The sequence below is a fragment of the Xenopus laevis genome, chromosome 9_10S, assembly GCF_017654675.1.
Source record: "Xenopus laevis strain J_2021 chromosome 9_10S, Xenopus_laevis_v10.1, whole genome shotgun sequence".
Classification (NCBI taxonomy): domain Eukaryota; kingdom Metazoa; phylum Chordata; class Amphibia; order Anura; family Pipidae; genus Xenopus; species Xenopus laevis.
In genome coordinates this window covers 6,722,383-6,735,839 of record NC_054388.1, presented here as the reverse complement: position 1 = coordinate 6,735,839, position 13,457 = coordinate 6,722,383, and the positions used below count along the sequence as shown (strand labels likewise).

General features: G+C 41.5%; 1 protein-coding gene and 1 long non-coding RNA gene across 4 annotated transcripts in view; one reads left to right on the top strand and one right to left on the bottom strand.

Moving 5' to 3' along the window:
• The window catches only part of LOC108702569, a 144,392-nt gene that overhangs the window by 81,861 nt on the left and 49,074 nt on the right, over positions 1–13,457 (top strand). The window lies entirely within an intron of this gene.
• ahsg.L (alpha-2-HS-glycoprotein L homeolog) lies at positions 11,830–12,940 on the bottom strand (the record flags this gene model as incomplete). The annotated part of the gene is given in 1 exon segment (NM_001096140.1): positions 11,830–12,940. A coding segment is annotated over 1 exon segment (959 nt), but the record flags the coding sequence as incomplete, so codon positions are not given.

The window sequence follows — 13,457 nt, the reverse complement described above, 5'->3', positions numbered from 1 at the left end:
AATGATAAATCCCAAGGAGCAGTGTTTGTGCTCAACAGATGCATCAATAACGTGCCCGAGCCAAGCCGCCGCGCCAATCCGAAAACGAGAGGTTTCTGTATAATTAATTCTTCGCCGAGCTCGAAATAGCATAGGATCCTGATGGCAAACTCTGCCGTGCCATCTATCTGCTCTGAATGTGCCATTCTGAATAGGCGCAGCCTGGCTAAAAGGGGCACAATACTGAACCCAGGCATTATTGATGCATCTGGTGCAATTTGAAGGAATAGGTAGATATATTGGTTGCTATGGGTTGCTAGAGCTAGGGCAGGCTTTAAGAGTTGTGTTAATTAGCCTGTGATCAAAAAACCTGTATGTCCAATTTTTAAAGGGGAAGTAAAGTGTTAAATAGAATAAGGCTAGAAATGCTTTATTTTGTATAATAATCATAAACATGAACTCACTGCACCACAAGCTTAATCAAACAAATGATTTATGCTTTCAAAGTTGGCCACAGGGGGTCACCATCTTGTAACTTTGTTATACATCTTTGCAAGACCAAGACTGTGCACATGCTCAGTGTGGTCTGGGCTGCTTAGGGATCGTCATAAATGATCAAAACCGCACAAGTCAAATAATATCTGCCAGAAGCCAATACAGCAAGACTGATTAATAATCAGAATATACAGACTGCACTGGCTCCTGTGTTGTCATGTGATCTAATGTGGATTTTATAGTTTTTATATTGTTTAATACAAACTTTCTCCAACTCTGCAGAACCAGTGGCTGCAGCAAAATAATCCTCCAAATAGAATCCCAGTTTATCTGTTTAAATCTGGCTCCATGATCTTTGTCCCTGCAGCTGGAGTTGGAAACAGTAAAGGGGATGTAAAGGCAAAAATAAAATCCAATACAAATCTCTACACAGTCGACGACTGCTCTACAGGGAAACAAACAAAGCTGCTTGAGTTCTGCATGTCTGGGAAGTAAGGCGGGGGCTCCCCCTGCTGTACATAAGTATGATTGTTTCCCTGCAGAGCAGTTAGGGACCGTCTGACAATTCCTATCCACAGCAGTAAATGAAGGGAGAATTTCACTGCATACAGTCAGGTTTCTTATAAAAACGGTACACGTATACAAGTATATGTACAAGTATATTGGAGATAGGTTTCTTTTTCATTAAAGAAAGTAAAAATTGGATTTTATTTTTTTATCTTTACATGCCCTTTAAGGTTATTGTACAAATAATAATCAACTATTGGAATAAATGCCTAATGGAAATATTAAAAGCTGCAGGTATATTTATTTCCCCAGCTTTAATCTTGCACCGTTAATGTTTAAGGTGATGGTCCATTAGACTTTAAGTCAAAGTCATTCATCTGGTGCTCTTTGGTGTCCTCCATTTATTTGTTTGGTGGATAAACTTGCAGAATATCGAAGGATGGATTCAACTATTTTGTTCAGTCCTGACCAAGATAAAACTGACCCAAGGTTCCTTCAGAGCTCAAATCTCATTTCAAAAATGTGCTCCAGGTTTTAAGAGAAACAAGGCCAAGCGAAGGCTCCTAAACGACCAGGTTGACCTTCTTGGTGAAGCAACTGAGCCATTTCAACAGCATGTTCTGAGCCATGAAGAAATCTTAATAATTTTTTTCCAAATTCATAAAAGAACTGAGATTATTTTGGCCTTGTTTAACTCTCTGTAACGGGAGTTTGACTTTAACCAAATGAAAGGAAAGTCTTTGATTGTGCCAGGCTGAGCCTTTCCACCTGTGAAAGTAAGAGGTGACCTTTGTGCTCTTCTCTTCTGAGCTCAGGCAGAAACATGAAATAATATCTGGAGATAAACCAAAGGCTCTACAAAAAGGACTCAAACTCATTATTTTTGTTCTTTTGAAAAGCTCAACTGCCATTTACTCATGCCGCAAAAATGTCCCTTTCCGTGAAAATAAATTTTATTTATTACATTTTTATTTATTTTAGCAAAATGTCATAAATAAAAAGTATTGCCTTCCAACAGTCAAAAATGTGTCTTACGCTGCACATCTGCCAGCCCCCCCCACTTATGAGTAGAATAGTCCAGATATGCAGAACCACCTGAAAGGGATGGGCCTTAATGTAAAGTGGGAGTGGCTTCTGGTAGATATGGGGTGTGTCTTAGCCTCACTTTGGGCGTGGCTTAAGATGTCCACATTTTGAAATAGTGGTGGGTATGATACACAGCATTGGACTGGGGGCTCGGGCCCCAGCAAGTCTGCTGCCTCAGGGCCCACTGCAACCCCCCCCTCCATGGCCACGGTTATTCTGTGTCTTTCATTAAATGCCTGTCCATATTCATTAATCATCGCTTTCATTCCAGGGTTTTGCTGTCCCAGCTCTTAATAGCTCTTTACGTGTATCTTAACCCAAAACATGAATTGATATACTATACTATAATCCTCTGATCAGTTTTGCAGTTGACTAGTTTTAGTGGTTTCTGAGATGTTAGCAGTTTTAGGCTGCTATTACCAGACTTTCAGCTCATCCTGTGTTCTCTATACAAAGTGCACACTAGGGATTTAACAGTAGAGCAATGCATGTGTGGATTCCAATTCATTAAGGAACACACACCCCAGAAACACCCCGGAAACACCCCAGCATCGGCCCTTTGTGTAAGAGGTGATTGTTCCCCTTTCGGTAGTTCCATCTCAATGTCATTTGTTTCCCCGCAGTTATGATTTTGCGCTTTTTTTCTAATCCGACTGTAGAACACAGGCTTCTGGCTTGTCAAACGATGCTAAGTACTATGGGAACCTGTCAGGGAAATATAGTTAATGTATTAGTTTGAAGCCCAACTGGGAGGAAATAAATGAAAATGTAAGATCTTCCCTAAAAGGCCTTGTTCTTCAGCCACACTGTATGGAAACTGCCAGCAGCACTGAGACTATATCACTGTGCCCATTAATAGAACTGGCACGGCTTTACTAACACTTTCTGATGTATTTATAAGAGGTGAGGAATACATATTAACCTAAATCTAATTGTACTGTAAAGCACACGTGTATGGCTGGAATTCTGTGCCATATATATATATATATATATATATATATATATATATATATATATATATATATATATATATATATATATATATATATATAGATATATAGCTAGAATCTCGGCTATAAAGCAGGACAGGACTGCTGCTTCCAATGGGATCAGATAGGATCTGTGCAGCCACAGGGATAGAATGTTCTGTTATACAGATAGCTAGAATCTCAGCTGCCATAAAGCAGGGCAGGACTGCTGCTTACAATGAGGATCAGATAGGATCTGTGCAGTCATTGGGACAGAATGTTCTGTTATACAGATAGCTAGAATCTCAGCTGCCATAAAGCAGGACAGGACTGCTGCTTACAATGGGGATCAGATAGGATCTGTGCAGCCACTGGGACAGAATGTTCTGTTATACAGATAGCTAGAATCTCAGCTGCCATAAAGCAGGACAGGACTGCTGCTTACAATGGGGATCAGAGTGGATAAATACATAAGGTTCTAGGTTAGTGTATTGCTCACAGCCGATGGCACAAGTGCTGCACTGGGACTCCTCCCACACACGCTCTGTAATTGTGCGCAGAGCAATTCCGCGTTAAGTAGTAATTACTCTGCTATGTGGCTATATAACTGGCTCCGTATATCACACTTCTTAAAACAATTAAAGAGAAGGCAATAAACATCGGGACAATCTCTGAGATTAGCGCTGGGACAATAAGACTGATGTGTTTTTAATTACAAAATCACTGAAGCTTCTCACAGGCTCCCAAACTGCGATTCTTCTCCAAATCTGAGTGATAATACGGCTGCGTGTTCCTCTGCCCCGGAGCATCGGCTCTGATTTGTATTTACGATTCTCAGGAGCGTGACCGTAGTTACACGAAGATGCCGAATTATTCTAATGACCCTCACTGTAGTGGCCAATTAATCTCACAAATACAATGCTGACAGTGATGTCACAATCTAGTGACCAGGTCATGGCCATACACTGCACATACAATGAGATCACTTTCAAGTCACTTATCAGTATCGATGGGCGAATAAGTTCGGCAGACACGAATTCTCAGGGAATTTCTGCATTTTTCCGCAATCGAATTCAATCGCGAAACTGCGAAATCTGCAGCGTCAAAATTTGTTGTGTGTCAAAATTGACTCGAGCATGAAAATTGCTGCACGTCAAAATAATTCGGACGCCCATTGACGCGTATTAAAATTGACGCTTGCGTCAAAAAAAATTTGACGCCCATTGAATTCAATGCGTTTCGTGAATTTTTCGACGTTTTGTGGTAAACGAAACGGCACAGATTAGTCCATCGCTACTTATCAACGATGCTGATATGCCATTGGTCATGTTTATACATCTCACATGCCCTGACAATGGCACATAATAACATAGTCTGACTGTGACATCACAGTGGCAATGTTTATACATCACTTACTAGTGACCAACCAATGGCCATGTTCATATAGCCCATAGAATGACATCACATGCTGGTGATCTGCTTATGGGCATATTTAAACCAGGTTTTCACCTTATGAACTTTTTTTTTTTTTTTTTTATGATATAGAAAGTGATATTCTAAAGAAAATTGCAATTGGTCTTCATTTTTTTTATTATTTGTGTGTTTTTTTAAATTGTTTATTTTCTAGTTCAGCTCACCAGTTTGGAATTTCAGCACAAATCTGGTTGCTAGGGTCTACATTACCCTAGCAACCAGGCAGTGGTTTGAATGAGAGACTAGAATATGGATAGGAGAGGGCCTGAATAGAAAGATAAGTAACGCAATGTAACAATAACAAGAATTGTTTTGGCTGCCGGGGTCAGTGACCCCCATTTGAAAGGTGGGAAGAGTCAGCGGAATACCACTTGCAATGATGCTAAGAATTTACCATTCTATAACATGCTAAAAGTTAACTTAAAGGGATTCTGCCATGATTTTTTTTATGTAGTTTTTATTTCTAAATTACACTGCAAATAGTTCACTCTACAATATAACATTTCATTCCTGAACCAACAAGTGTATTTAGTTGTAATATTGGTGTGTAGGTGCATCTCAGGTCATTTTGCCTGGTCATGTGCTTTCAGAAAGAGCCAGCACTTTAGGATGGAACTGCTTTCTGGCAGGCTGTTGTTTCTCCTACTCAATGTAACTGAATGTGTCTCAGTGGGACCTGGATTTTACTATTGAGTGTTGTTCTTAGATCTAACAGGCAGTTGATATCTTGTATTAGGGAGCTGCTATCTGGTTACCTTCCCATTGTTCTGTTGTTAGGCTGCTGGAGAGGGGGTTGATATCACTCCAACTTGCAGTACAGCAGTAAAGAGTGACTGAATCAGAGCACAAGTCACATGACTGGGGGCACCTAGAAACTAAAAATATGTCAGATTTCAAAATTAAATATAAAAAAATCTGTTTGCTCTTTTGAGAAATGGATTTCAGTGCAGAATTCTGCTGGAGCAGCACTATTAACTGATGTGTTTTGAAAGAACATGTTTTTCAGTGATAGTATCCCTTTAAATTAAAAAAGAAATTGTGACCCCCCCAGTTTTGAGCTGCCAGCGGGCGCCCCACCGGTTCCATTGCCAGTAATTAATCTGCATGACCCAGTTTCCCGCTCGGCAGGTATCCCGGCTCTTTGTACAAAACACCTGCTTTGCCGAATCTTTGAAAAACAGAAGAAAAGTGCTTTTTCCCGGAGCCGTTTATCTCAGCGAGGCGCCGGAGGAGAACATTACGGAGCAGCAGAGATGCCTTGTAGCCCTTCTGGCAGAAACGGGGTTAATAAAACACACACAGAGGTTCAATCTACAGCTCGTCGGGGAACCAAATGGATTTGGGGTGACGTCAGGCACAGCGGAGTTATTGCAGTTGTTAAGAAAAGAAATGAGATTCTTTGGAATGTACCAAAAATCCCTGAAGAGGTGTGAAAAGTCGTCCAAGCGTAATTGTCACCAGGCAACGGCTGCACAGAGACTATAGGGACCCCAACAGTCCTGCACCCCCAAACTGGAAAATTCAGATATACAGACCAAAAATATTATCTATTTATTTCCCAATATAATTCATCGTTTAGTACTTCTTCCTTTGTACCTCCCTCCTCTGATTCCACATACGTTTGCTCAGCGTCTACACCCCCAAACTCATAGGAGGGACCCAGGCAGTAAATAAAAACCTTGTCTGAAGGTCAGTTAGGGGGAGATTTGGGGTGAGTACTTATTTGTACCCTGGGTACCCCTGGAACTATAGCAGGGTGACTGTTACCCCAATGTTTCTATATATCTGTAACCTTGTTATGAGCTAAGGGGGCCCAGTCTGAAGGCCAGTTAGGGGGAGATTTGGGGTGAGTGTACCCTGGGTACCCCTGGAACTATAGCAGGGTGATACCCCAATGTTTCTATATATCTGTAACCTTGTTATGAGCTAAGGGGACCCAGTCTGAAGGCCAGTTAGGGGGAGATTTGGGGTGAGTGCTTATTTGTACCCTGGGTACCCGTGGAACTATAGCAGGGTGACTGTTACCCCAATGTTTCTATATATCTGTAACCTTGTTATGAGCTAAGGGGACCCAGTCTGAAGGCCAGTTAGGGGGAGATTTGGGGTGAGTGTACCCTGGGTACCCCTGGAACTATAGCAGGGTGATACCCCAATGTTTCTATATATCTGTAACCTTGTTATGAGCTAAGGGGACCCAGTCTGAAGGCCAGTTAGGGGGAGATTTGGGGTGAGTGCTTATTTGTACCCTGGGTACCCCTGGAACTATAGCAGGGTGACTGTTTCTATTAAAGGGAAAATATACAAATTCTATAATAGCGTCTTTGCTTCTATATGTTCAATAAACCGTATTGGCAAAGGGGAATTCTGCACATCAGTCTTTAATTAGTGTATTAGTATTTATTGTGTGTGTAATGAATCAGCCACGCTGCTGTACCAGGTGCATTTAAAGGGAACGTAAAGTGTAAAATAGAATAAGGCTAGAAATGCTGTATTTTGTATACTAAACATTAACATGAACTTACTGCACCACAAGCCTAATCAAACAAATGATTTATGGTTTCAAAGTTGGCCACAGGGGGTCACCATCTTGTAACTTTGTTACACATCTTTGCAAGACCAAGACTGTGCACATGCTCAGTGTGGTCTGGGCTGCTTAGGGATCGTCATAAATGATCAAAACAGCACAAGTCAAATAATTATCTGATGTAATAGAACCTGCTCCTCCCCCTGCAGCCCTATTGGCCAGGCTAAACACTTCACTTGGTGCAGTTATTCCCATATTTCCCCCGGCACAAACACCCCAAAACATCTCCTGTATAACAAAAAATTCAATTTCTGCAGGTTTGATACATTTTTTTTTCTTCTCCTCTCGCTGCTCTTTTGGGGTTTCCGCCATCAGAGATTTAAGCGGCTCAAGGAAATCAGAAGACAAATATTTTCCGTTAGTAGAAAAGAATATAAAGGATCAGCTTTATTCATTCAACCGGCCTTGTGGTTAACGCAAATAAGGATCGGCTATTGATCCTCATAGCAGACTGGAGTGGAATTGCAATACCAATAGGCAATTAGAGGCTAAACGTAGGCGGTTTTACATATTGCGTTGGTTTTGCTGCAGCAGAGCAAAGATTTTTGGCTTTATGAACAGATACGTCATTGATTCCTCCCCTTGGCTCTTCTGACTCCCCAACAAACTCATTGTCCCCCCCTTCTTCTGTCCATCACCAAACTTAACTAGTGATGGGCGAATTTGCTCCGCTTCCCGCGAAATTCGAGAAACTGTGAAAAATTTGCGAAACAGTGCCGGCGTCTTGTTTTTGACATTTTTTTTCGCCAGCAAATTTTCGCTGCCGTTTCACGAATTTATTCACCGGAGGCGAATCGCGCAAATTAGCCGCGAATAAATTCGCCCATCACTAAACGTAACCTTTTATTTTCAGGTTCACTTTTACACTGACTTTTAGTCTATTATAGAATTGCTAATAGAATGTCTAATTCTAAGCAACTTTTCCATTGGCCTTTTTGTGTTTATAGTTTTGAATTAGTTCTCTCTTTCCAGATTTCAAATGGGGTCACTGACCCCATCTCAAAACAAAATGCTCGGTAAGGCTACAAGTGTATTGTTATTGCTACTTTTGATTGCTCATTGAGGCCCTCTCCTATCCATATTTAAGTTTCTTATTGAAATCAGTGGCTGGTTGCTAGGGTAATTTGGACCCTAGCAACCAGATCGCTGAAATTGCAAACTGGAGAGCTGCTGAATAAAAAGCTAAATGACTCAAAAACCACAAAAAATAGAAAATGAAAACCAATTGCAAATGATCTATTTCTACATCATACTAAAAACCCTTAAAAGAGTAGTTCACCTTTACGTTAACTCTCGGTATGTTATAGAATGCCTAATTCTAAGCAACTTTTCATTTGCTCATAGTCTATACAGAGAGATCCCATAAAACTATGGCAGTATAGGTATTCCCTGTACTAAGCACAATTCAGCAGGAACAGTCCCTAAGTTTGCTCATAGTCTGTACAGAGAGATCCCATAAAACTATGGCAGCATAGGTATTCCCTGTACTAAGCACAATTCAGCAGGAACAGTCCCTAAGTTTGCTCATAGTCTGTACAGAGAGATCCCATAAAACTATGGCAGCATAGGTATTCCCCTGTACTAAGCACAATTCAGCAGGAACAGTCCCCTAAGTTTGCTCATAGTCTGTACAGAGAGATCCCATAAAACTATGGCAGCATAGGTATTCCCCTGTACTAAGCACAATTCAGCAGGAACAGTCTCCTAAATTTGCTCATAGTCTGTACAGAAAGATCCCATAAAACTATGGCAGCATAGGTATTCCCCTGTACTAAGCACAATTCAGCAGGAACAGCCCCTAAGTTTGCTCATAGTCTGTACAGAGAGATCCCATAAAACTATGGCAGCATAGGTATTCCCCTGTACTAAGCACAATTCAGCAGGAACAGCCCCTATGTTTGCTCATAGTCTGTACAGAGAGATCCCATAAAACTATGGCAGCATAGGTATTCCCTGTACTAAGCACAATTCAGCAGGAACAGCCCCTAAGTTTGCTCATAGTCTGTACAGAGAGATCCCATAAAACTATGGCAGCATAGGTATTCCCTGTACTAAGCACAATTCAGCAGGAACAGTCCCCTTTTATACATACTATATTTAACCATCTGCAGTGGCTGAAATGGAGCTGGTGCTTTTGCCGTGGATGAGAGGGTGGGGGACAAAGTTTAGCAGCCGCACATATAAAATGGGTTGGGACGGGCGGCACTTGAGATGTGGGATAAAAGCCTGTGTATAATGTAATTATCACATCAGACAATTAACTGCAGTGAACTCCGCAGTAACCAGACGAGCAATAACAGAAAAATAAACATTAATTACATAAATAAACATTTTATAATACACAGGTTGTGTGAGCGAGTGGCACATAATGGGGCTGTTTATTGTTAATGCGTTGTTGATCTCTACGGCTCCCGGCGGATTACGTATAAATCTGGATTACGCCACTTGTATATTACTGCACTGGCGGTGTCGTTCTCAATCGTGGGGTGTAATTGCCCTCGGTGGGGCGCCCAATTTAGGGCAGCGAATGATCTTTATTATAAAGGTGCCCCACGTGCAGTGATAGCGCCACATTATCTGTTTAATAAGATGCCGCCCACGCAATGGGCCACTGTCTCTTTTAATTCATTGCCAAGTGGATACACCCTGTATCTGGTCATTAAACTACAGCTCCCAGAATCCCTTGTAGGCAGTATCTCTAGTGCTGGGAGAATTTGTCCCATTTCACCACGAAACTCGCGAAACGGGTCGGAAATTTGCGAAACGCGAATTTTGACGTCAATTCGTGGGTGACGCCGGCGACATTGCCGTGCATTAGTCAATGGGTGTCCGTTAATTGACGCCGGCGGCGAATTTTCACGCCAATTCTGCAAATCACTATCTCTGGTATACACATAGACGCTGCCTGCCCTGTGCCTAAATCTTGACTCTGATCCTCTTAAAGGGGTGGTTCACCTTTACGTTAACTTTTAGGATGTTATAGAATGGTTAATTATAAGCAACTTTTCAATTGGTCTTCAATTTTTCTTTTTTATAGTTTTTGGATTATTTACCTTCTGACCCTCCCCCGCTTTCAAATGGGGGTCACTGACCCCATCTAAAAAACAAATACAGGCTACACATTTACTACTTTTTATTACTCCTCTTTCTATTCAGGCCTCTCCTATTCATATTCCAGTCTCTTATTCAAATCAGTGCATGGTTTCCAGGGTAATCTGGACCATAGCAACCAGATTGCTGAATTTGCAAACCAGAGAGCTGCTGAATAAAAAGCTAAATAACTCAAAAATCATAAAATAATAAAAAATGAAAACCAACTGCAAATTGTCTCAGAATATCGCTCCCTACATTATACTGACAGTTTATTTAAAGGTGAACAACCTCTTTTTGTTCCACTATGAACCAGAGCCGACTGTGTGTTTAGATGCAGGGAATGCAGGCATGGTGGCATTTATTTGTAATAAAAATGCATTTAAGGGGTTGTTCACTTTAGAATGATGTAGAAATTGATATTCTAAAAAAAATTCCAATTGGTCTTCATTTGTAATTTTTTTTTAAATGATTCAGCTCCAACTTGGAATTGTCAGCAGCTATCTTGGTTGCTAGGGTCCACATTACCCTAGCAACCATGCACTGATTTGAATAAGAGACTGGAATATGAATAGGAGAGGACTGAATAGAAAGATGAGGAATAAAAAGCAGCAATAACAATACATTTGTAGCCTTACATTTGTTTTTGAGAAGGGGTCAGTGACCCCCATTTGAATTTTTAGACATGTGACAATTTTTTTCACCCATCGGAATCTATGGTACTCTTTTTTTTTTTGCTGCAAAATATGGTGAAAAATTTCGCTCGTCACTAATTGTAGCCTCACAGAGGCTGCCGGGGTCAGTGACCCCGGGTGAAAGCTGGGAAGAGACAGAAGAAGACAGCAAATCATTCAGGAATAGTGATGGGCGAATAAATTTGCCTGGCACGAATTTGCGCGTTTCACTGGCGGTGAATAAATTTGCGAATCTCCTGAATAAATTCGGCAGCGGCAACATTTTTTGGACGCGTGAGTCGACATCAGTGCGTGTCAACACTATTCATACATCCATTGACTTTAACGCCAGCGTCAGCTTGGACGCGGGCCTCAGTTTCCGACTTTAAAAATTTTTCATGAAAATGTCCGATTTTCAATTTTTTCTGTGAAAATGTCTGAATTTCACGATTGTTTCGTGAAACTTTCCGATTTCACAATATTTGCGCAAATTTTCACGAATTTTGCTAATTTTTCTGCGAAATGGGAGAAATTCGGCCATCACTATTCAAGAACTATTACGACATGATAGGTAATGATGGGTGAATTTGTCCCGTTTTCTTCTACATGAATTTCGCGAAAGTGGTGAAAAATTTGTAAAACAGCGATTTTGATGCTGGCGACAATTCGCCAGCGTTAAAATGGCCTCGACCGTGTCAAAGTTGCCTCCGGCGGCCATTAAAGTCAATGGGCATCCGTTTATCATCGCTGGTGTCTAAATTGTCGCAGGTGCCGAAATTGTCGATGTCGGAAAACCATTGATGCGGCGTCTAAATCGTGACGCCAGCGAATTTTTGTGGCAAATAAGCAAATTTATTCGCCCGCGGCGAAACAACCAAATTCGACGCAAATTCGCGCCTGCCGAATAAATTCGCCAATCACTAATGATAGCTAGAACTGGTCATTATTTAACATACATAAAATGAATCTCCTCTTTTTTTTTTTTTTTTTTTTTTCAATGAACCAGCTTTTTATTCATTAAATGTCATTTTTTGTCAAGATCTAACAAGATCAATGCCATGTGTATAATTCCAGATCACCTATACAGTACAGTAAATACACGGGTAGTACAGATGTCGTGTGATATTAAAAGAATATCTTTTTGCCAGGACACCGAGGCCTAAGTGCATTAGGGCCTGAGTGTTTTCCAAACAGTGATCTCTTGACAGCAGACTTAGCCTGATGTAGATGAAGTAGAAGCTTTTCAGCTGAGTTGGATTCTGATGAGTGAGGACCAAGGCTGGAATGGCGTAGATTATGGTGAAAATGCCCATGAACTACTAGAGGTTGTGCAGGCACACCAATGCTTGGCACACCAGTCTGATCAACCTGGGGAGGCTGTGGTTCGTAGACAGTACACTGCACATCAAGCTCTTCATCCTGTGCCTCCGGGAGCTTGGTTACACTGCCAGCACAGGAGCCATAGTGAGCACCTTCTCCAGTCAGGGCTACACAGCTGTCCAAAGCAGCATTTTCATTTGAGCAGTTGCTTGCTGCAATAACAAACTCAACCTGCACTTTATTGTTGGCAGGTCCCTGAATCTGAGCCCGACCAATTTCATGGAGCTTGTAGTACACAGTGTTATTCCCATTGTTGAAGCCAAGAAGAGCTACATCGACAGCATGAACCACTTGTGTGTCATTCAGAGGCGCCAGTAAAGGACAAGAGGAACAAGCCCGAAACACGTTTTCAGCTGAATCTGGTTTAGATTTGCAGCTTACGCCAAGGACAGTAAAATTGCCATTCTGCTTCTGGAGTTTAATTTTGCAATCACCTTCCACTGCCTGTTCAGCTCTGGGCCTCACTGGACAGTTCTCAGCAGGTGTGGGACTAACCCAAGGACATTTTGACTCCAGAAGGTCAAGTTCCACGTAGAATATTTCTCCATTGACTGTCTCAGGTAGAACATGGATGTCCTCCACCTGGTTGACAACAAACTTATATCCATGGTGGTGATTAGCATTGATGAAATGAAGAGCTTCTAAGGCTGCATCATTGGCCTCTGGGCTATCACAGTCGACAATCCTCCCTGTTGGTTTTTTAGAGTCTCCTCTACAGAGTTGCATAGGCGAGTCCCTTAATAAGCGTTTATAAGAATATAATTTACAAGATATTCATGGCTTTTGTGTATTATAACAGCCCAATAACGTGAGTTTACTTTTGTTTGGTTTTAACCCGTTGTCTTCTTAAATTTCACCTTGTTTTTCTGGCAGTGGGAACTGTTGGCAAGAATGGAAAGGGTTTTTTTAAATTCTGGAGCTCTGAGGAGACAAAAGAATGACCTGTATCTCTGCTCAAGTATTGGAGGCGACATGCATTGTTATTAAGACGCAAGCACGTGGTACTGGCAGCTTGCTCCTGAATCTCCTCTTTAACTGCTTGTGCTGCTACTGGACTATCCCCCAGTCAATGTCAGGCACTTTAATGCTCCCCATGAAACCTCCCAATCAGCGGCGAGAGCCTGGGACTGATCATTATTGGGGGCAGAGCCGCATTGCTGTTAATTGCAGCACAAACACACGCAGCAGCTTGACCTTTAAAACCAGAGGCCCCATGCTACA